Source organism: Neofelis nebulosa, chromosome 8 (genome assembly GCF_028018385.1).
Source record: "Neofelis nebulosa isolate mNeoNeb1 chromosome 8, mNeoNeb1.pri, whole genome shotgun sequence".
NCBI lineage: Eukaryota > Metazoa > Chordata > Mammalia > Carnivora > Felidae > Neofelis > Neofelis nebulosa.
This window is the reverse complement of record NC_080789.1, coordinates 5,168,068-5,191,626: the sequence shown is the minus strand read 5'-3', so window position 1 is coordinate 5,191,626 and position 23,559 is coordinate 5,168,068. Positions and strand designations below refer to the sequence as shown.

The 23,559-nt window shown below is 61.7% G+C and overlaps 1 protein-coding gene across 3 annotated transcripts in view; it reads right to left on the bottom strand.

Moving 5' to 3' along the window:
- The window catches only part of SHISAL1 (shisa like 1), a 135,112-nt gene that overhangs the window by 43,724 nt on the left and 67,829 nt on the right, over window positions 1-23,559 (bottom strand). For all 3 annotated transcript variants that reach the window (XM_058741062.1, XM_058741063.1, XM_058741061.1), the window contains exons 2-3: window positions 6,360-6,455; window positions 2,555-2,768 (exon numbers count right to left, since the gene is read on the bottom strand). In XM_058741062.1, coding sequence (XP_058597045.1) covers window positions 2,555-2,768; window positions 6,360-6,426 — 281 coding nt within the window. In that variant the 5' untranslated portion in view covers window positions 6,427-6,455. The remainder of the gene's footprint in view (window positions 1-2,554; window positions 2,769-6,359; window positions 6,456-23,559) is intronic.

Here is a 23,559-nt window from a genome sequence, read left to right as displayed (position 1 = left end):
CCCCTCTGCTGTGGTTCCACAGTCACTCAACAAACCCTCCTTCCTTCCAAGTGGACTTTTCCTTACCATGAAAAAATACAGCCAGCCTCAGGCTCCTTGGGAAAATATCAGAAGCTTCCCAATTAATATCAGGGACAAGAGAAGAATGCCTGATCACTCTAAAGATGGGTTTAGAGGTGCTAGCCAATGTGATTGGACAAGAAAAAGAATGGAGGCACAAAAACTGGAAAGCAGATAAAATTGTCACTGTTTGCAAATAGCATAATTGGAAATGTAAGAGAATCAACTGAAAAGGTGTTATAAAGAGAATTTCAGTCAGGTAGCTGAGCATAAAATTCGTATATTTTTATTTATTTATTTTGAGAGAGGGTGAGCATGGGTGGGGGAGGGGCAGAGGGAGAGAGAGAATCTGAAGCAGGCTCCACACCCAGGGAGGAGCTCAACGTGGGGCTCGATCTCATGACGGTGAGATCATGACCTGAGCCAAAATCAAGAGCTGGACGCTCAACCGACTGAGCCACCCGGGCGCCCTTACAATTCTTACATAGAAGCCATTAGGTTTTGTCATCGAAACGAGAGTCAGTTGGAAGATGCAATGAAAGAAAAGATCCAGCATAAAAAGAAGTAAGGAGGAATGAATGCAAAAGATATGCAATACGATATCCATGAAGATAATTCCAAAACGCTACGGAAGAAAATTTGAACTGGGAAGACATACAGAGCTTCCTCAACTGATGACGCGGTTATGTCCCAAGAAGCCGGCTGTAAGCCGAAAATATCGTAAGGACACACTGCACATCGCAGCTTCGCCCAGCTGCCCTCAAACGGCTCAGAACACTCCCGTTAGCCTGCAGCTGGGCAATCATCTGCCGCAAAGCCTTGGGTGATAATCAAGTGTGGACCACGTCACGTAGTTTAGCAAATGCTGTTCTGAAAGTGAAAAAAGCAGAACGGTGATTGACATAGGCCAGATTGCTGGTTAAGTGTGTTGGAGGTCGAGCCCCATGGTTGCCTGGCCGACCGGAAGTGGTAAGGCTGCCACTATCCAGGCTTACCAACGAGGCTTGTACGATATGTTGCTGGCCCAGGACGGGATCCGAATTCAAAGTACGCGTCCTACCGAACGCACACAGCTTGCTCACCCTAGTGAAGCTGAAAAATCCTAAGTTGAATCAGCTTAAGTCAGGGACTGTCTGTACTCTGTTCTTGGATTCAATGTCATGGAAAGTCCATTCTCTTTGGATTAACCCATGCATTCAACACGATCTCAGGAAAAAATGCTACCTGGATTCTTGAAGCGGGGAGCAAGACGACACAACATACTTCCAAAGTTCATGTGAAAAAAAGAGCTGGGGGAATAGTCTAAGAAGGCATTGAAACATATCAAAAGCCACAGTGGTTAACAAAGTGAGATGCCAGTGTATGGATAGACCAGTGAAAGCCATGAGAATGTGTCACCGTCTAGATACTCAAATGTATATATTTTAGTATGGAACTTTGGCGTTTACATCAGTGGGGGGAAGATGGGCAATTCAGTGAATGGTGTGGGGACAGCTGGCTGCCTATCTGGAAAGAAAAAATAAAAGTTGGATTCCTACCTCAAAACTTACATCCAAATAAATTCCTAACAGATCAAAGATTTGAAAGTCAAAAAAAAAAATTAAAACATAAAAAAAAGTACAGGAAAACATGAGGGGATTTTTATGAGCTCCAAATCAGGAAAGACTTTCTCGGCCTGAGACAACACCCAGAAGAAGACACAAAAGAAAAGAAAGGGATCCGATGCGATTCTATAACAGCTAGAGATTAAGCATGAGGTTAAAGCATCACACATTCAAAGGCACACTGAGAAAATATTTGCAACACATCACGTTCCCTTCATATATAAAGAGTACCCGTAAATCACTAAGAAAGAACAGCCAGAAAAGTCAATGGGGACGGGGCAGAGGACATAAACAGCTGGCTCGCAGTAAAAGCACAAACGGCTTTCAAACACGTGGAAAGATGCTTCGCTTCTTCCGCTCGCGGTAAGAGAAATGCATGTTGTTTCGATCCCGCACGCCTTTACCTCGCACACTCCCACTGCCTTTCTGCCGGGCATCTCTCTCTTTCTTTATTTACGCTCTTGGTCCCTTCCGTCTGGGCCTCGGTCTCTTGTGTTTAAATCGCCTTGAGGAAAGGGGCTGCGTGGGATGAATCTCTGGGTCAGAACTGTCAATCGATATTTGTCGTGCAAATAAATAAATAAGGAAGGAACGAACGAACGAACGCGGATTCCAGGCCCAAGCACCTTCCACGCCTCAAAGCCTTCCACATCCTTGACATCGTCTAACTTCTGCAGCAGCCCTGGGAGCTGGGGGAGGTGGGCAGGGAGGGAGCCGTTGGTCTGATGTGCCCATTTCCCAGAAGGGAAGGCTAAAGTCAGGCCAGAACACCCGTCACCTGAAGGCTTTCCCGGACTCCTCCCAGGCCCACCCATCCTGCCCGGTGAGCTGCCAGCCGCCCCAGGGGACGGAGTGTTGGAGCGGGGCCGCGGCCCCAGCACGGTACTCACTTGTGTGTGTAGCCCTCGGACCCCGCCGTGAGGTTCGCCTGCATCACCGCCTGAAACTCTGTCTCGTTGCAGCAGTATTTGAAAACCGTGTTGTTATGGTGACAGCAGAGAATGAAGGTCTTGTTGTCCGAGAGCCGGGGGCAGTGGAAGCCGAAGTGATAGCGGCCTTTGTGGTCCGTGTATGGCTCACAGACTCGGAAGTGCGCGGACAAGACTGGAAAACAGAGTCACCGGCTCAGTGGGGTGCTTCCCCGAGCCCGGCTGCCCTGGCAGTCCGCCAGCTCAGCCTGGTTCGCGGTGTCGCCAGCCTCTTCCCTCCCCAGAAGGGCTCTGGGGTCCAGCGTGAGCCTCACTTCTGCCAGGAAGCTGGCTCTGGGCTGCTGTCTCGGCCCGGGCCCCCCTTGCTGTCAGCCCTGCTTACACTGTGTCCCCCAGACTGGGGGCCCCTTGCGGGCAGGGCTACATCTTAAGCCTCCGGGGCGCTGCACACGGCAAGGACACGACATTCGCCGAGCGCCTGCTCTGCACGTCACGCGCTGTATCTCGTTGAGCCCGCCTGGCCTTCCCACTTTACAGATGGAAAAACTGAGGCTCAGCGGCCTCCAGTGGTCTGCCTGAGCTGGTAAGGGGTGGTAGAGGGAATCCAGCTCAGGCCTGCCTGGGTCTGAAGTCCAGCCCTCTCCACTCCCCCGTCGCTGGCTTTAAGAACCTCTCCGACCCCGTGGGCTGGTGGCGGGCCTGTCGATAAGCCCAGGAAGCCTGGGTGCAGGAACCGGGCTGCCCTCTCGGAGGAAGCGACGCCTCCTCTGTACCACGGTTGTTAATGAACCAGTGCCCGAGACCCGGAGGTCCCCAAGAGCCTGGCTTGGCCGCCCCCCTCTCACGGTCACAGGGCCGTCCCAGCTTCTGGACCCCCCCGTCCCCCAGCTCAAGGAGAGGGGCCCCTATTCAGCCACAGAGGCTGCCGCAGGCCCCGGCCGGTATTTACCAGTCGTGCCGACGGTGATAAATAGGACCGAAAGCCTAAGCAGATATAACAATGGAAAAAAACCTTGGAGCCTGCTGTCTCCGGCTTAATTAGTATCTTCATAAAAGGGATCGCTGTATCTAATTTGTATCGCTGGAAAGGGGCTTCTTTGGCTGAGGACTTTTCTCCAACCACAAAGCCTCTGGTTTTGCAAAAGCTCCTCAGCCATTTCAAAGCTCTGTGTCTGCTTAGAGGTAATCAGACTGCGGCCCACACAGCTCCCTGGGCGCGCCCGGGGCTGCCGGAGGGGAGTCCCAGCTGGGCTGGGGGGCCAGTGGGCGGACGGGCCTCTGTGAGCTGGGGTGCCGGGGCCGGCTCGGGTGGCCTCGTGAGATCCTGTGCCCGGACTACAGCACCCTCTTTCGTGGGGCTGGCATGGTCACGGTGGGGAGGTGGGCCCCCGTCTCAGGAGTCAGGGGAGCCCCCCCAGGCCCCCTGCTCGGCCTCGACCTTGGGAAACGGAAGCCCCTCCTGCGGGGAGACAGGGGTCACTAAGGCTGCCCCGTCCTTGGTGGGGCAGACACCGTTTCGTTTAAGCTCCTGGACTCCCATTGTACAGAGTAGAAGACTGAGGCTCAGAGCGGTGATCTCCAAGTGTTGGGCCCTGACCTGCTGCGTCTACATCCCCTGGGGATGTGTCACAAATGCAGCTCCTCAGGCCCCTCAGCGGACCTTCTGAATGAGAAGCGCTGGGGTGAGGCCAGGCCCTGCAGGGGGGCTGATGGGCGCGGGTCCGGGACCCACTGGCCCAGAGGAAGGACGCCCTAACGGCTGGATGTGAGGGCGAGAGGCGCGAAGTGTCCCCGTCCAGACAGGCGAGGAAGCTCAGGGAGGGAAGGGACGGAGCGGGGCGGGGCGGGGCGGGAGGTGGGGGGGGGGGGGTCTTTGAGCTGGGTTTCAGGGGAGCCCGCTGTGCAGAGATGGGGTGGGGAGGGAGGCTGAGTAAGGCAGGGCGCGGGGCATCCCCCAGGGTCCCCCTGGCCACCGGCCGCCACAGATGGTCAGTCACCTGTTTTGCCGTTTGGCAAAGACGGGGAGGCCACCCCTGCTTCCCAAGGGAGAGAGTGCGAGAGCCGACGGAGCCCAGGGCTAGGGGCCGGGACAGCTGGGTCTGAATCTTGGAGCACACAGGGTTACCACGCCATCACGGCCTCTCCGTGCCTCCTTCCCCTCATAGAGGGGAGACCACCGGGGTCCCGGACATAGAGGGGAGACCACCGGGGTCCCAGACATAGAGGGGAGACCACCGAGGTCCCGGATGGCTGGGGGCTCTGAGGAGGGTTTTTCGTTTTTGTTTTGAAAGTTTATGTCTTTATTTTGAAAGAGAAAGTGCGAGTGGGCGGGGGGAGGCGGGGGACAGAGAGAGAGAGGGAGAGGGAGAATCCCAAGCAGGCTCCACACAGTCAGGGCAGAGCCCAAAGTGGGGTCCGAACTCACGGACCGTGAGATCATGACCTGAGCTGATGGAGGCACCCGGGCGCCCCTGAGGAGGGTTCTGTAAACAGCAGAGCATCGGCTATGCTTCGAGCAGAGAGGTGTGAGTGGATAATACGGGGCTGTGCCTCCCGGCTTCTGGGTTCAGCGCGGTCCCAGGCTGTGCCTGGGGCCCGAGGACAGAGGGACACTCTGTTAGGAGGCCGGTGGGTCCTGAGGCACCAGGAGAACCAGCCCAGGTGGGGAGGGGACACCAAGGAGAGAGCGAGGACCACAGCTCGTCCCCATCTTGGGGACCAGTCTGGGCCAACACGGCCATCATCTAACAGCAGTGTGACTGTGTCGCCTCGGGCAGCTCACTGTCCTTCTTTGAGCCTCAGTTTCCTCATCTGTAAAATGGGGGGGGGACTTCCTCCTGTCTCCCGGGTGGCAGGGAGGACCCGATGAGCTAATGCACCGAAAAGGAGTCAGGGACGAGCTTGGTCCCCAGGGCCTTGGCCTGGCTTTGGCTCTGCTGTCCTGGGAGCCCTCATCCCCCAGGGCCCTTCGCGGCCTCCTTCTGAACCAGGCCCTCAACGAAGGGTCAAGGGCAGGAAGCTGGTGTGAACACTTCTGCCAGAGCACCAGGCGTGCGGAGCCCCTGGGCACGAACGGACGAACGAGAGAGACAGAGAGACAGACGGAGACAGAACCAGAGATGGAGGGAGACACAGAGAGACAGAGGGGGAGACAGAGAGAGAGAGAGAGAGAGACAGACGGACGGACGGAGACAGAGGGGGAGGACCGAGCTGGCGCCTTGCTCCGATCGGGGCTTAGCCCGCCAGCGGGCCAGCTCTGGTTTGGGGCAGCTGGAGGGCTTGCTTTACGCCCATCTTTGCCAACAGGGGTGCGAGAGCCCATCTGCCGCGTCGGGGGACGCCTGGGAGGCAGGTCAGGACCCCGGCCCCTGCACTAGCCGTCACCTCCCGTTAGCCAGTCCGGCGCTCAGCCTCAGTTTCCGCATCCGTGCAACGGGATGACCGCGACGTTTCAGACCTGGCTTTCGGGGGGTAGGTAGGAAGTCACGGGGAGACCACTCCCGGGGCCGGCAGCCGCCGTTAACCCCACCACGCCCAGGAGGGCCCTCAGCCCGGCTCCCGTGGCAGGCACGTGGGGCGCAGCACACAGGAGGCTCCCCCGCTGCCGGGCACCGAACCCTAGCTGCCCTCACCAGGGGGGGACGCTGGGGGCCGAGGGGCGCCTCCCCGCCGGCACCCGGACCCCGGCCCCGGCCAGCGCGGACCCCGGGAAGGGACCGCCTGCGCCCCCGCCCCCCTCCCCGCCGGCCACCCACGGAGGTCCTACCTGCAGAAATCAGCAACGAGAGGACAGCGAGCACGTTCAAGGACTGCTGGCCACAACTGGTCATCATTCGGCTTGCATCGGTCCGTCGAGAGCCGCCTGGGTAACGAGATCCGGGAGAGGCCGGGTGTGGGCCGCCTCGCCTGCGGGTGCAGGCACTGGCCGGCGGGGGGGACACGGGCGGGGACGCGTGTGCGCTGGGAGCCGGGGCCGGGCTGGGGCTGATGGAGACCATGCCAGCCAAGTTCCTTTCTGGAATGAATGACCCCCCCCCCCCCCCCCAGGCCACCGTCACCTCTGCTTCTTTGCACGGCTAAATGAGACTTGATCCAAGGCGGACGGATGGCTCAGGTGCGGAAGGGACTGCGGCCGGTGGGCCGGCGCCCGGAGCGCAGGGGGGCGAGAATGGCCCTGTAGCGCGGGCGGGGGGCGGTCGGCAAGGGCCGGGGCACCTCCGGGGGCCCGCGGGACCCGGGTCTCCCCGCTGGGCCGCTGGCAGTGCCTCCCATCAGCCCCTCCGCCAGTCGGCCCGGAGCCCGGCACCTTGTGGGCATCGGGGGGCACAGCAGTGGAGGAAACAGACGCCAAGTGGAACCGCGGGGACTCTGGCCGCGCCCAGCGTGCCTTCCAGCGACGGAGCGCAGACAAGCAGATGAATATTTAAAACGCTGCGAGGCTCCTGGGGACGCGCCCTGAGGAGCTGATGGCCGGGACGCACACAGACACTGGCACACTCACGTTCACGGCGGCCACGGGGCACGACGGTAACGGGCGGAACAGCCCTGGTGTCCGCGGGTGGATAGGTGGGGAAACAGAAGGCGGCCTATTCACGCGGCGGAAGAGGATCCGGCCTCCCACAGGACGGGGATGCTGACCCGGTGCCACAGCCCGGATCAACCCCGGGGGACGGCGCGCTCGGTGAAATGAACGTGACACCAAAGGACAAACCCCGTGGGATTCCACTCACATGAGGTCCCCGGGCTCGTCACAGAGACAGCGAGCAGGACGGTGGGCGCCAGGGGCTGGGGGTTGGGGGAGCGGGGAGTTCGTGTGCAGTGGGGGCAGGGTTTCAGTCTGGGAGGCTGGAAAGGGTCTTGGAGACTGGGGGGGGGGGTGACTGCGAAAAGGGCTCAATGCCACTGAACGGTGCATTAAAAATCATTAAAACGTGACGTTTATGTTATGAGTATTTTACCGCAAGAAATGAAGCTATGAGGGGGAATAAAGCCAGGGGTCGGAGGAGGGATGCAGAGTGGTGCGGGGGGTGCAGGCAGGGTGGTCGGGGAGGGCCTCGGGTGGAGGCGACGGCCAGCAGACCCGAGAGAGGCAGGATCGAGCAGCGTGGCTGTGGCCGTTTGGAGGAACCGTGCTGCAGACTAGGGAGAAGCAAGTGCAAAGGCCCTGGGGTGCGAGCAGCCCGGAGGCCAACGGGGGACTGTGGGGGGGGGGGGTGCGGGTAGCAGGAGGCCACCTGAGGCAGGGCCTTGGCCCTCGGTGGCCACGTCACATCAGGGTGTTGAACCTTGCCAACACCACCCCCTCCCTGCAGGCGTGTGGGAGTGGAGGCTGCAGGAAAGGAGAAACTCTGGGTCAACGGCGCGGCTGAACCTGAGTCCCAGGGGGCTGTAAGCCGCGTGTGGCTGCGGGGAGGTGTAGGGACTCGGGATGGGGATCAATCTGCTGAGCACCTCATAGGCGCCACGTTCTGGTTCTGCACACCGCACTCTTCCCTCGTGGCACCCCGTTGTGGCATCCGTGTCCACCCAAGACCCTTAGGCTGCAGTCCTAAGAGCCCCGCACCTCAGAACGGACGCTCATTTAGAATAGAATTCTTGCAGACGTAGCTAAGGTGAGGCCACCCTGGACCCCCATCCAGCATGACTGGTGACCTTCTAAGAAGGGGAAACTTGGACAGAGACATGCCCAGAAGGGAGGCCATGCGAAGTCGCAGGCAGAGGCCGGGGTGCTGCATCCACAAGCCAATGAACCCCAGAGATGGCCGGCAAACCTCCAGAAGCTTGGGGAGAGCCTCGCGGACGCTCCCTGGGGCCGCCCGGAAGGATCCAGCTCTGCCCACCCCTTGATGTCTGGCCTCCAGGTTGTGAGGGCACACGCTTCCGTCGTGCGAGTGCTCGGTGTGTGGGGCTTGTTCCGGTGGCCCCAGGACCCTGCCACGGACCCTCCCGTGGGAATCGCCCCGGGAGGGGCTGGGATCCGCACTGAGGTGTGAGGGGCGCTCACCTGGGAGCCGTACCCAAAGTGAGGATGGACAAGGCCTGGCCAGCCCCCTCCCCGCCCCGCGGAGACCCCGCGCGCCCTCCCGGCCAGGCTGTACCCCCAGGTTTTTGGGGGCCCTCGCGCCCTCCATCCTGGTTCTGCTGTCCGTGCGATCCTGTCTCCGCATTTGGTGAAGCCCTCCACCTCCCGGGGGAAGGTCTGCGAGCAGGGCACACGCTGTAGAGATTCGCTGCCAGAAAACACAGTTCTGGAAGAGGGGACCGGGAAGGGCAGGGTGCAGTCTACAGGAATGGCCCTCCGACCCGCACCCCTCCCCACCCCAGACTGTCCTGGGGCACCTGCTGTGGGTCCGCGCCCGGGGCCACCACAGCTGGTTTGTCCTTGCCCTCTGGAGCTCACCACCCCATCAGGGAGGGCACAGGGGCACCAGCTGGGGTCCGTGGAGGCCCTGAGTCCCACTGACTGGTGGCAGGCAGAGCGGGAAGCCGCCCTGGGAAACCCAGAGGCTGGACACCTGGCAGGAAGGAGACAGGACCGGACTCCAGGCCAAACGCACGGAGCAGACGGCTGGGCCCGGCCGGCCACTCGGGCCTCCCTCTCACCCGGAGCGCGGGCAGCGGGGTGGACCGAGGCTGCCAGGTGTTGTTCTTCTAGAACGTGAGCCAGTGGGGGGTGGCGTGAGTGCAAGACAGAGCTGAAACACCTTCATGGGGTGGTGACTCAGGCTGACGTGGCGTCAGCCCCTGGGGAAGGGCCCCCCCACCTCTGCTGCGGGCGTCTCTGCGCCCACCGCCCACCGCCCACCGGAGCCCCACGGGCTGTAAGCTGCTTAATTGCTCTGAGCCTGGGCCTCCTCCCCGCCTCCCTCAGGGCCCTCCTGGGAGGATGAAGGAGATTAAAGCATTTCAAAGTGCTTAGCAAGGATCTGCACTTAGGAAACCCAAGGATCTATCCGGGAAAAGGCACCGCGGGGGTGGGGAGTGACAGGTCCCCTGACACAGCCCCTCCAGGGCTCCATTCTGGAGGTGAGCAAGCCGAGGCCCACGGAGGGCTGACACGGGTCTCCAGACTCCCGGGCCCTGGCCCTTGTAGGATGGGGCGGCCCCAGTTTGGGAGCCAGGACTCCAGTCCAAGGGCCGGTGGGTTTGTTGAATGAATCCCGGGGTTGGGGAGGGGTGGGGTTTCCCACCTCTGCCTTGCACACCCCCTGCCAAGCCTGCCCCTACACAGCCCTCCATATCCTGGGGGGGGGGGGGCTGTGTCCTCCTCTCACTCCTGGGAGCCCAAATCCTGTGCCACCCTAGAAGTGGCTCCAGGAGGCCTGCCTTGACCCCATCAGCTGGGAGAAGTTTGTCCCTCCAGAGGGACTGCTCGTGTGCCATCATTTCTCTCATTAAAGCGTTAACGCGTTTCTTCATCCACCTGTTCTCTCGATACCCGCTCACTAACCCCCACTCTGGAACAGGGTTCGAGCCGGGTCCTAGGGACAGGGAAGAGGGCGTGGGCCAGGCACGGACGCCCAGGAGCTCTACCTTCTGTGACCGGTCCCCATGCTCTCTTCCATCAGGCCATGAGGGTCCTGGGCCGGGGCCCTGCCAGCTGGGGGCCACGGCCACGGAGCCTGGGCTCCAGAGTCTGGCCAACACCGGCCTCGGGCCGTCAGGCCTGCCTGGGACGGGCGGGGAGAGGGGTACTGAAGCAAGAGTGGCCTCGGGGCCAGCATACTGCGGGCGTGTGGGCCCAGGACGCACTGCGGTCACATTTGTCCCCCGTCCAAAACCGGTCTGCTCAGACTCCACGGCCCGGCTGTGCTCCCCAACCCCACCCCGGGGCTGCCTGGGTATGAGTCAAGGCAGGGGGATGGGAGGGGGCAGCGGAAGCCACAGCCTTGTGGGTGGGGGCGCGGGGGCCCACGGAGGGGGCACTGCCCTACCTCCCCGGGTGCTGGGGGCAGCTCAGGTGCCAGAACCGAAGGCTGAGTCTGTGTTGGAAGAAACACCCATCGCCGTCACGCGGGAAGTTACATAAAAATTCCATTTCTAACGAGACAGCAAAACTCAGAAGCCGTCCCCGGCTGGGTCAGAAAGTGGCTTTGGAAGGTCCATGGCCTCGGTGGCCAGCTGTGCTCCTTGGTCTGTTCGCAGGGGTGACGCGATCCACAGGACCCACGTTTACAAAGCCCAAGCCTTCGCGGGGTCTGCAGCGGGGGACGTGGGTTCAGGGACTCTGAGTTCAGGTGAAAAGGGTGTGTCGTGCCATCAGGTACTGCCCCCTGAGACCCCCACAGGTGACCCTGTGGGGAAGAGCAGGCACCCTTCCTCCCACCGGGCGGCCCTGGGTCCGGCTTTCTCTGGCTGAGCACCGCCACCCCACCCCCCCATTCCCTGAGTAGCGGGCACTGACTTTTCACTGCGTAATCTCAGCTAATTCTGTCCCAGGCGGGAGAGGCAGATCACCAAACGCGGCTCGGAAAGAAGGAAACTGAGGCTCAGGGTCACGTAAGCCACTCAGCGGCTCAGACAGGAGGCCAACCCGGCCTATATCTTGCTCTCCATCTCAGACCTGCAGGAGTTTCTAGGTCCTCCCCGGCACCCCCGAGAGAGCCCATTTCCCACAGACAGATCAGATTTATTGTCCTGGGTTCTATCTCCTTGGAAATTGGTAAATGGCTCGTTGGCCAGCCATAAAACTCAAATAACTGGGAGAACGTTCTGGATGAGCAGGACTCCCCTGAGCTCTGACCGCATCCAGAATCACGAGTCGGGCATGCCTCTCTGCGGTCCACCCCTCGGGTCAGCCGGGGACTGCTGTTCCCAGATTCGAGGATTATTTTTAAACACCGAATTTGGCGAGGCTGGAGAGGAGAGGAAGGAGGGCATGTGGCGAGAAACAGAGCTGAGGAGGGTGAATGAAGTCCCCCCGGGAACAACAAGCGATCTGTTTTCTCATCAGCCAGGCTGGGCGAGGGAGGGACGAGGGGCAGGGCCTGGGGGCTGTGCTGACGGGGTTGCCAAAGCCACCCCAGGCCGGGCGCCCGGAGATGCCACATCCTCTCTGGGCGTCCACCGGCCTCTTTTCAGGCCACCCCACCCTCCCCCACTGGACGTGGCCAAGCGCCTCCTCCCGCCCGGACGGGGTCAAGGGCAGCGTGGCCTGGAAGTTGGGTGCCGGAGCTTGGACCACGCCGTCTGGGGCCAAGTCCTGGCTCCGCCTTTGTAACCACACCCCAAGTGACCTGGGACAAGGCTCCCCGGTCTCTTGGGACCTAGAATAGGGATAAAAATAGTATCTAATCCACAGGACCCTTGTGACAATGGAGTGAGGTGATTCGATTCATCAGAGTGCCCGACACAGAGCCGGTGAACGGCAGGCTGCCTCCGTCCCAGCCTCGCACAGCCATCCAGGTCCTGGTGGGCCCATTGGACCCATCGGACCAGCAGCGCACTTCCTGGGGAGTCCTGCCAGCCCTGGGGCTCAAGTCTACGTTCACTCCTGAGGCCCTGCACGGTCTGGGCCTTGCTCCCACCTCCTTACTCTCTCTGCTCGTCGAGTGTCAGCCCTCTCCGCTGGGCCTTTGCACATGCCGTTCCCCCCATGCCTGGGACACCCTTCCCCTCTCCTACAGCCAGACAACTTCGGCCCAGCTTTCAAGGCTCGGCTGGGGCGTCCGTCTCCCAGGAAGGTTTTCTCCCCCGGACTCTCTCACTCCCCTGGGTGGGTTCCTGAAACTCCGGCCTTGCCCCTGCCTCAGGATTGTCACGGGGGGTCCCCCGTCACCAGCGTGGACAGGACCGTGCTGCCTGTGTGCTTGGTGCCCTGCCTTGACTGCAAACCGGGAGAGGGGACCATGGGAACGCAGGCCTCGCCCCTGGGACCTGGCCACCCGAGCCCGGAATCTCCCGGCACTGGGAACAAAGAACACGTGACCAGTGACATGCCTGTCACCAACGCATACGTGTCCCACCGTGCCCCTCCCCCGCAGGGGTGCACGAGGGGCGGGCGAGGTGGAAGGAGCACCTCCAAGGCCAGGCCCACGGCAGGGCGAGGACAGGTCCCGCCCCGGCCTCCTGGGCGCCCGGTGGCGGAGATCAGGGCACAGGATTAGGCTTTTGCTCCGCCTGGCCCTTCCCTGGGCACCCCTTTCCCCAGCTCCCCTGTCCCCATCAGGCCAGCCCGCGAGGCACAGCTCAAATGCCACCCGGTCTGGGCAGCCGCCTCGGCTACGCCCCCCCACCCCCACCCCCACCCCCACCCCACGGTCCGGGGAGAGGCCCCTCTTCTGGAGGCCCGTTCAGCGAATGCCTAATGGGCTCCACTGGGGGCCAAACCCAGTGCAGGGCAGACACAAGCAAGTCGGACACAGTCTGGCAGCCACGGGACTGTGGTCTGGGGGGTAGAGCCAGGAAGCAACTGATCCCACCATGAGTTAGTGGCTAAGCTTGGACCTTCTTCCTACCTCTAGCGGTGGTAGGAGCACTATGGATTAGCACTCCCCAGGGCAGGGCCCTCTGGGGACTCACAGACCGTCCTGCGGGCGGCAGGTGCCCAAGAGACAGGCGCTGGCACTGATGGGGAGGCAGCAGCTGGCAGCTGTTGAGGGCTGTCCCCAGGGCCGGGATGAGCGTCACCCAGGAGCTCACTCGCTTCTAGCCACGCCCCAACCCGAGCCTGTACTGACGCCCTTCCCAGGGTGCAGGCAGGGGGGAGGGGGCAGGGCCCGGATTCAAACCCCCCGCTCTGCTCCTGTGCCCCGTCTGCGCTCACCGATGAGCGTGTCCACACGCCAGGCAGCGCACACGCGCACACGCGTGTAAGCCCACACAGTGGCAGCGGTGACTTAACCTCCAGCAGGTCCCCAGGCTCCCAGGGCCCTCCCTTGGCGGCACAGGCCTCACCCCGAGTTCGCGAATGTTTGTTTTCAGGACGACACCCACTTCAAGGCCGTGACCGTCTCGCTCCAAGATGTGAAGGCTGGGGATGAACACTCCAGGAGGCGAGACGCCCGCAGGAAGCCAGATCAGAGCGGGTCCCTTGACCCCTGCCGTCGTGCTCGAAGCCCGTCCACCTTTCCTTCAAACACAGATGGTGGCTTCCGTGGCGTGCCCGGCACGGTGGCCCTCTGAGCACATCTGCCTCTTCCACGGGGCCGCAAGCCGGACAAGGGCTGGGACCCAGGACCGCTGACATAATTCGCAGGGCCCGGTGCAAAATGGAAAACGCGGGCCTTTGCTACCAAGTTAAGTCGGTATCTCTGGACAGCGAGGGCAGGACGACTGCGTGAATCGCAGCCCCGCGAAGCCGGCCCTGCTGAGACCGTGCCATTGCTGCTTGTCGCCATAAGCAGCATCGGGGCTGGCACATAGTAGGCACTTGGTAAACACCTGCAGGAGTGGTGAATGAGTGTAGGCATCGTCGGCCCCATTTTTCAGATTAAAAAAAAAACCCTAACTTAGACTAAATGGTTTGCCTGGACCTGGAAGGTGGCAGGGCCGTGACCCGAACTCGGGGCTGCCTGACTGCAAATGGGCTCACAGTGGGTGCCGGGGGCGGGGGGCGGTGATGTCACCTGGCCTGGAATCCGAGCCCTGCCGTTCGCTAGCCGGGTGTTCTAGACAAGTTACGTCACTGGCCTCGGGTTCCTCGTCTGTGAGACGGGAACCGTGCCTCCACCTTGCTGGGGGACTGGGGACAGAAAGGACCAGAAGCACAGCAGAGCACCTAGCATCTAGCAAGTACTCCGAAAGGGGCTCCCGTCTCGTGTCGCCCACTGTTCCCAAAGCCAGGGGTTTCGAGCTTCCTGTGTGCCCCTTAGCAAACGGCGGTGTGTTTGAAGCCACGCCTGCCCGTGAATTTCTGAAGTGCTTCCCTCCATGCTGTGCTTGTGCCTTTGGTCAGCGCCAACAGCCTTCGCTCTGACGGCTGGCTCATCGCTTCCCTGCCCGGTGCGAGCTTCTGGGGCAGGGGGCACTTCTGTGCCTCTCAGGCCCCTACCAAACTTAGCACCCAGCAGGCGCTAAATAAATAGTTGCTGCCCAAGGAGTAGAAACTGTGTCCACACTCACTGGTCTGGGTGCCAGATTCACCTTACTGCCAAGAGCAGGCTTTCAGAAGAAACAGCGTAGATCCAGGCAGGGAGCAGCAACATGCCTGCTCCTCCCACGGAGACCGGGTCCTGATTTCTACCGTCATCGCCAGTGACCCTGGGCATTAGCCTCATGGTGGAAGCCAGTGACCTTAGCCAAGAAACCCCAAACCCCAACTCTGGGGCCAGGGAACCCAGGTGGGGCATGATAACACCTGCTCACCTCTCCACCCAGGGAGGAGAGCTCTCTGCAAACTGTAGGGTGGGGTGCTGGGGTGTTGTAACCAAAATAGTGTGCAGGTTACCATTAGAAACCACTGCTGTCTCCTCCAATGCCCCCCTCAAGAACACATTCCTCCAGTTTCTCCTTGGTAGGGCTCTCTCCCCTCTGCAACGCCCTCCCCCCAGCCAGCTGGGCTCTGGGTTCAAGTTCTCAACTCGGCCTGTTTCTGTGGCCCCCTTCCTTGAGCCCCTGCCCTGGGCCCCTTCTGCACACTTCCTGCACGGTACTCCCTCGACTGTTGGAGGCAGGCGCTGCTGCTCTCCCCACGTCACAGGTGACGAAACTGAGGCCCGGACAAGGGCACACAGCTGAGGGAGGCTGAGCCGGAAGTCCTAGTCCTGCTGAAGGCCCCGGGTGTTCTGCTCTTTCCCCTCGGTGCCACCCCGGGTCACAGGGCAAGCGGCTCCCCCCACCCCCCACTCAGCCTCAGTTTCCTCCCTGGTTAAGGGGAGGGCTTAGCTGAGGCCATCGAGGGGCACTCTGCAAGTTGCCAATCCTCTGCCTCCATCTGTTCCCTGGAATTATCTGGCGGCACCATGGAGCTAAAACAACCCCTAGAAATCCCAGCGGCATTTTTTTCCCCACTAGAGAAACATAAAAACATCACATGAAGAATGAATCACTGACTGTGTCAGGGCAGGAAGAGGAAAGACAGGCCCGCCGAACGCCTGTCTGGAGGGTGGCCTCGATTTCTCTCCCGACGCCGGGGCCTCTACTCCGGCCTCCCTCGGTGTGCGGGGCCCTGGCCCCGGGACCCTTCCTCACAGGGGAGAACAGAAGCCAGAGACAAGCCTCGGGTTCCCACCTATAGGTAGAGATAACACACCCACCCTGAAGGGGTGCCGGGAGGGACCACGGAGGCATGCACGGATGCATCCATCCTTTCTTTCTTTCTTTCTTTCTTTCTTTCTTTCTTTCTTTCTTTCTTTCTTTCTTTCTTCCATTCCATTCCATTCCATTCCATTCCATTCCATTCCATTCCATTCCATTCGAGGCATGACGCTGGGCTGGGGGCTGCAGCCCGGTGGGCCGAACAGACCCGCCCCATCCTCACAAAGCCAACCAAATACCCACATGTGTGACTCAGGGCATTGGAGCAGATGCGGGGGAGGGGGCTGACCTGGTCTGGGTCGGGGGCACCCCAGGGAAGCTGAGCTTTGACAGGTATGCGGGCCCGGTCCAGACCAGGAGAGGGTGGGCCTGGGGGAGAGAGCATTCCAGCACTGAGCGCAGCTCGGCAGAGGCCAAGAGGTGCAAAGGGAGATGGGAGGGGAGGCAGAGGAAGGGGGAGGAGACCCCGTTCACCTATCAGGGCCCAGGTGAGCGCTCCGGGCACAGGGGACATGCCAACGGGCATCATTCGTGAAGACCACCAGCGACGAAGGGGGCTGCGCTCCTGGGCGGGGAGGGGACAGGAAAAGAGAGCAAAGACAAAGCGAGTGAAGCGGGGGGGGGGGGGGGGGGGTGCATCTGAGCACCTACTGTGTGCCAGGCACTTTCGTGCATTCTTGGGCCTGCATTGGAGGGGGGAGGGAGGTGCTGGCCATGACTCTGTGGGGGGCCCCCTCCGTCTGTCCACACGGTCCTCTGCTGGCCAGAGCTGGGTGAGTGCACAGGCCACCCCGAGGAGCCGGGTGGACAGGGGAGGTTGAAAGATTTACAGCTGGGCCACAAAGGAGGCCGGCTCCCTCACCTTCCCTTCTACCCTTGCACTCCCACGTGGCCTGAGCTGCGCCACAGATAAACCCCCCTTCTCATCCCCTGGGAGAACAGGCACCCTGCGGGCCACCAAGTCCAGACTGGGCTGGGGCCCCTGTGTCCCGCCACGGCCCAGGTGGGCAGAGGCCCCCAGCACGGGGAAAGCGGGGGCCGTGGGGCCCAGGGGAAGTGCCGCCCCAGCCTGGCGGGGTTGGGGGCCAGTATTTATGTAAGCCTCGGGACCAGGAGGAGTCAGGATTATCCGCGATTCACAGGTGAGGAACCAGGCATTCCTCATCTCAATTCAGCCCCGGGGCCACCCGGCTAGGCTAGTCAGTGGCAGAGCTGGGACTCGACCAGAGTGGCCTCCCGAGGGATGGGTGGGGGGATGGGGGCGTTCCCGGCAGAGGAACAGAGGGGGAGGCGGACGGACGCGAAGGCTGTTTCAGTGCCACAAACGCGTTTACCAAGGGGAGAGGGAACCGGAGGGCGGGCTCGGAGCTTGGGGTCCCGACAGTCGGGCTTGGGTCCCGGCTCGGCCACTTCTCAGCTGTGCGACCCTGGGCATGCTCCCGCACCTCTCTGAGCCCGGCCCGCCTCGACGTTTTTACGATACGATTCAAAGCAAACCCGCTGTGTGCCAGATCCCGAGAACCGTGATACACAGACAGGTGGCTGCAGCGTCACAGGACTCTCTGTGACCGACCACCCTACGTAGGACAGGACCCACCGGCCAGCCTGGTGGGCCAGGACACAGGACACCTGGAGGAAACCCGAGTCCTCAGCAAGCTCGGGGAGGCCCGGGGGAGGCTGATGTCACCACATCTCAGAGTGGGTGCCCAGCTCTGCACGGTAAAGGGCACCAACGCTCCTCCCAGGCTCAGGGACGGCCCTGTTGGCCCGCGGGGACCATGCACGAGAATGTTCTCGGTAGCGCGGTGTAGAAGAGCAAAGCCCTGGGGACAGCCCAAGGGGACAGATGGGAAAATGCACTGCGGTGTGCCCAACACTGGAACACAGCCACGCCGGACGTCACGGGGCATTTTAGCAACCCAGGGCTGAGGGAGAAATTTAGGTCCCCAGATCCAACTCGGCATGGTCCACTTTCCGAGACTAAACACAGCTGGAGAGGAACAGGCGCTCTTGAAGGAGGCATGTGGCCGTGACCGGGCACAGAAGGGAGCGAACATAACGCTTGGGTCCTGCGGGGGCAGGGGGCGAGGGAGGGCACCCGGGGCCAATGTTCCAGCCCTCGCGTTGGGTGGCGGGTTTGGGAATGTTTATTATGTCATTAGGGGACAAACGAGTAAAAAAAGAGGGTTTGGCACGGATCACAGTGGGAGAGCACCAGGGGAGGAGCCAACCTCATTCCCTGGCCCGCAGTCCAGGCAATAAAATGTCAAATCAACGCGCGGGGCGCCGGGGTGGCTCAGTCGGTCAAGCGTCAGCTTTTGGATCCGGCTCAGGTGATGATCGCACAGACCGTGAGTTCGAGCCCCCCGTCGGGCTCTGTGGTGAAGGCACAGAACCTGCTTAGGATTCTCTTTCTCTCTCTCTCTCTCTCTCTCTCTCTCTCTCTGCCCCTCCCTGGCCGTCTCTCTCTAAATAAATAAGTACACTTAAAAAGCACCGTTTTAAAATATAAAATCAATGCTAAAAAACATGAACAAAAAAAAAGATTATGCTCCCTCCCCCATCAACTGTAAATAGTCCCAACCCCCAGGCACTAGGGAGCCAACCCCCCGGGCGTGACGGGCGGGGGCGGCTGCAGGGGGCTGGCCTGGCAGAGTTCTCCAGAAAGGCTGCCTGTGCTCGGGTCTACCTCCTAGGCTCTTGGCCTGGCGCTGGGGTTTCCCCACGCCCCTAAGGATCTGTCTCCACGTGGATTTCCAGCCTCCTCCCGGTGAGTGTCCTGTCCCCTTGAGTACTTCCTGGCCATAAACTCTCTGCGCCTTGGCTTCCTCGCCTGTACACGGGGGACACCGGTCATGACCCCTCCTCCCGTGTAACTCTACAATTTGACCTGCCCTGGTGGACCCACCTGACGTGACACAGGCACAGGACCCCAACGCCACCTTGCACCTGCCTGGACAGGTCACCCGCCTCCGGGAGGTCCGGTGTCCCCCTCTGTAAGTGGGCGCCCTGCCTCTCCCCGCTGCGGGTCACGGGGAAATGAGGGAGACGGAGGTCAAGTCGTGCGCGAGGTGCCCTTGGCCATTCACAGGGACGCCAGGGGACCCAGGGACGGCAGGATGGGTGCCTGAGGGGAAGAGGATGCCAAACGGAAGCCACTGCCCGCCACTCTGCAGACAGCGAAGCCCCCGCGAGGCGCCAGGTGCTCTCAGCTGTGCCCTTGACACTGACCCCCCATGATGGCGCTCTCCCACCCAAGGAGGATGAGAGCATCACGTGACTTGCTCAGGCATTGCTGTTACTAACAGCGGCCCCAGCGTGGAACCCAGATTCAAAACAGGAGCGCCTGGGGGGGGGCTCAGTTCACGATCTCGCGGTTCGTGGGTTCGAGCCCCGCGTCGGGCTCTGCGCTGACGGCTCGGAGCCTGGAGCCCGCTGCGGATTCTGTGTCCCCCTCTCTCCCTGACCCTCCCCGACTCACACTCTCTCTTTCTCTCTCAAAAATAAATAAACGTTAAAAAACCCGACCGAGCCAAGTAACCGGGGTGTGATGCACCTGGGCACGTTCACCCTGGGGTGAGGCACCTACATCGAGGATGCTCTATGTGGTGGGGAAGAGTCAGAGCCTCTACCAGCTCAGGACCCTGGAGAATCGAGGGACCTCTCGGACCCGAGGCATCCCCTTCTGTCTACTGAGGATGCTGTGGACTAGAACGAGAAGCGCGCAGACTGTGGTAAGGTGGCTGGGCCGGGGGGCCTGGAGAGCGGCCCTGCGCCCCACCTGGGAGCCGGCTAGAAACACGGGATCTCGGAACCCGCACCTTCATACCGGCTTTTCGGGGCATTCCGACACCCGCTCACGCAGGGGAACCACTGGGCTGCTCAGAGGTCAGGAGATGGTTTCTGGAAAGGGCCTAAGGCACCTGTCCTCTGAGCCACTTGATCTTGGTTGTAACGACTCAGCCCGGCCATCGTCACACCGTACCCCATCCTGAACACGTGGGTGAGGCTGTGTTCCAATGAAACTTTATTAACGAAACCAGGCGGCCCGGGGCCGCTGAGCCCCTGCGTCAGAGCCTCCATACCCACCGTGCCGTCCACAGACCGGCCTCCGGGGCACCTCCCGGGAGCTGGATGGAGACACGGGCCCCTGGGCCGCCCCGCCTGCCAACCGGGCCGGCACCTGCAAGTTCAAGAGGCCCTGGACGACAGCACACGCTGGGGAGCAGGCAGCGGCCTCTCCAGGCAGCCCCCGGGCCCTGCCGCTTGCTTCCTTCCTTCCTTCCTTCCTTCCTTCCTTCCTTCCTTCGGGGTCTGATGAGCAGGGACTTGGGGGGGGGGGGGGGGAGCTGGGGGAGGGGCCACCAAGCGGGTTCTAACAAACCTCGGCACCGACTCGGCGGCTAATCGGCAGCAGCTGCTGTTGCAACCAGAGACTTGTCAGCTGTGATTAAGCGAAGTTGCCTTCAGGCCAATCAAGTTCAAAATTATGCAAATAGGACCATAAAGGAGACCACAGGGAGGGTGCGTGCGCCGCTGGCTCCCTCACTCGACCTGGCGCTCTGAACCCCCCCCCCCCACCGCCACCGCTGGTCTGGGGTGGGGGGGGCCCCCGCCCGAGTCACCCCTGGACCCGCTCCGCTTCTGGGGGTTAACGAGCCGGCTGCCCACGCTCCACATAGTTGGCACCGAAGCCGCCGGAGCGGGAGGTGAGCCAGCAGCCGGCAGGAGCCCAGCCAGGCCCTGACGCCCCTCGGAAGAGCATCTCTGCCACCCCCGCTTGGCCGGTCTGGCCCCACGGGAGCCGGTTCTGGCCTCATCGGGGCCCTCCACACCTAAGAGGGCTCCCTGGTGGCGGTGTCCCGACAGCCGGGGGAAACAGGACACTCCCAAAGGTGGCAGGAAGCGGCTCCCAGCCATCTTCCCCGAGCGCTTACGAAACGCTGCTCACCCCCGCGACCCAGACCTGGACAGCCTCCTTCTCCGGCTCATCTCCATTCGCGGGGCCCCTGGCACCCCCACGAGCGCCCCGCAGCCATCCCCAGCCCCGTGGTCCCCCCTCCCCTGGGCTTTGCGGCCTCCCTCTGCCAGCCCCTCCCACGACGGACCTCCTAGGAGGAGTGAGGGGTCGGCCACCAGACCCCCGTGAGGGGTGGAAGGCACAGGGGTTCCGCGACAGAGGGAAGGCCCTCCCGCCCCTTTCAGATACACTCCCCGAGTCCCCATCCTGTTCAGGGGAACAGCAGTATCACATGGTCTTAGGTGACCTGGAGAGAAGCCAGCTCTCAGGCCTGAGGTCACCATGGTCGGCCCTGTCAGGGGTGGGGTCAAGAGCGGGCTTCTGGAATCGCAGGGAACTGCTCTGAGCGCCCCCCCTCCCCGCTCAGGGAAGACCAGTGCCTCAGGCCTACGCAGCCCTCCCCCCGGCCCTGGAGGCCCATCCAGGTTCACCCTGGCAGCGACAGGGCAGAGTCTGGCCCCCGGAGGGCAAACCTCCTTCACACGGGGCCTCCGCGGCCTGAACCCTGCCCAGCAAGGCCGGCTCCCTGCTTTTCAAGACGGAACATTGCTCATAACGGCGAGAAACTCGCTCAGTTTTATAGCCTAGGTTGACATCGAGGTAAACAGTGTTATGGAGGTCTAATTAGCGTGCCGCTTGGGGGAGTGTGGGCTCAAAGATTTCTGGGGAACGGAGAGGTCCCATCCAAAAGCATTCATGAAAGAGCTCCACCAGCAGGAAGCCCGTCCAAGGCTGGGCCAGGGAGGGCAGAATTCCACGAGGCGGCAGGTGCCGGGCCCGAGCCTGGCAGAGGGTGGCCAGAGAGAGGACAGGGGTGCGGGCTGGCCTGAGGGAGGGCGCACGGCTGCCCTGGGACCCCTTAGCCTGTCTGTGCCTCCCCCTTCCCTGCGAAGGGGGGTGCTAGTCCCGGCTCGCGGGGGTGGGGTGAGGATTGAACGAGATCGTATACGTGAACCCAGGGCCCGGCCGGGTGGTCAGTCGGTGGCCAGGAAACAGGGCTGCCCTTCCCTGCCCATCCTTCGTGGAGGTTTGCTTAGAGCAGCTACGTGTTCTCCTAGGTGAGGTGGTCGCACGTGACCCTGAGAAGCGCTCCAAGGGGGATGATTAGCCTCAGGTGGACACGAGAGGCCTCCCAGGGGCTGTCATTTCTGGGGGTGGGGGGGGTGGGAAGGGGGTCACACAGCTAGCAGACCTGGGACTGGTACCCAGGTTTCTAGATTCTTGGCACGGGGCTCCCTCCACAGTGTCAAACTGGCCACACCTGCCACAACGCTCCCATCTCCGGCACGGCGGAGGGAGGGGGCGTCTACACTTGGGGCTCACACGGCTGTCTGGGCCGCGGCATCCCCTCCCCGCGCCCCACGGTCAGTCGGGGGGCCCCTCCTTGGACAAGAGCCCAGGGGATCCAGGCTGTGGAGGCAGAACCCAAGCAAGAGTTAGCCTGTATGTAACCACTGGCCTTCTGTACAGGGGAAACGGGAGAAAGAGACTATTTCTTGAGCACCTACTACGTACCCAGCCTTGGGACAGCATTTGACAAAGGCCGCCTCCTTTAATCTCTAAAAAGGAGGCGGGGCTTCTGCTCCCAGTTTGCAGATGAGAAAACTGAGATGTTGTGTCACCTGCCCAAGGTCACGGGGGCGCTGAGCTACTGGCATCCAGCCGGTCTGGTTTCCAAGTCAAGGTTCTTTCTGGGCCTCTGGCTGTTGGCCTTGGGCAATGGGGAGGAAGTGGAGGGGAGGGAGGGAGCTGCCGCTTTCCTGAAATGAAACCGCAGAGAAATTCCCCCTCTCCTGAGGCCTGGGGGAAAGCAGAGGAGAGACCATTTTTGGAATCAGCTGGTCCCATTTCCCACCGGATGCTGGAGTCCCGGCCCTCCGCCCACACTCAGGACTTCCCGGCAGATCTGGCCCCTGACTGAACTCCTTCATCCACAGAACTCAGCTCACCACGGCCCCCGGGGGCCATTCTCCTGGGGGACAATCAGACTGGGAAGCTGGGAGAATCTGTGCTCCCGGCCCTCCCCTCCGTGCTGCTCTGGCCTCACACTGAACGGGCTCCTTTTTTTTTACGTTTGTTTATTTTTGAGAGAGACGGAGTGTGAGCAGGGGAGGGGCAGAGAGAGAGGGACACAGAATCTGACACAGGCTCCAGGCTCTGAGCTGTCAGCACAGAGCCCGACGCGGGGCTCGAACCCACCGACCGTGAGATCCTGACCTGAGCCGAAGTCGGCCGCTTCACCGACAGAGCCACCCAGGCGCCCCGGAACAAGCCTCTTTTAAAACAGTCAGCATTTGGCTCAAGCTGTGAAAAATGAATCCACGTTTGGTGTGTCAGGGGGTGTAGGCTAGGCCACGCCTGGGAAAGGAAGGGGTGGTGGGTGGGAGGCCCCCTGGGTGTCCCGGACCTAGCTGCTGGCCTCAGGGATGGGGGGACGGGGAACATCCAGGTACTGGGGAGACAGATGTGGTTCCAGTGCCCTCACCTCCGCTATCAGACATGGGACCGTGAGCAGGTCGCTCCATTCAAACCCCCAGTTTCGCTCCTGCCTCCCTCCCGTCCATCTCGCGGGCAGGAAACTTTCAGTGAGCACATAGTAGGTGTCACTCCGGACTCCAGCCCTGAGGATGCAGAACTGAACTAGACAGACACCTGTCCTTGGCACGTGGATGCCTCCGTCTGGAGCGGAGAGGGGGGCTCTGCACGCCTCCCCACCTGGGGTCTGGCACGGGAGGGGGCGAGCTCCGGG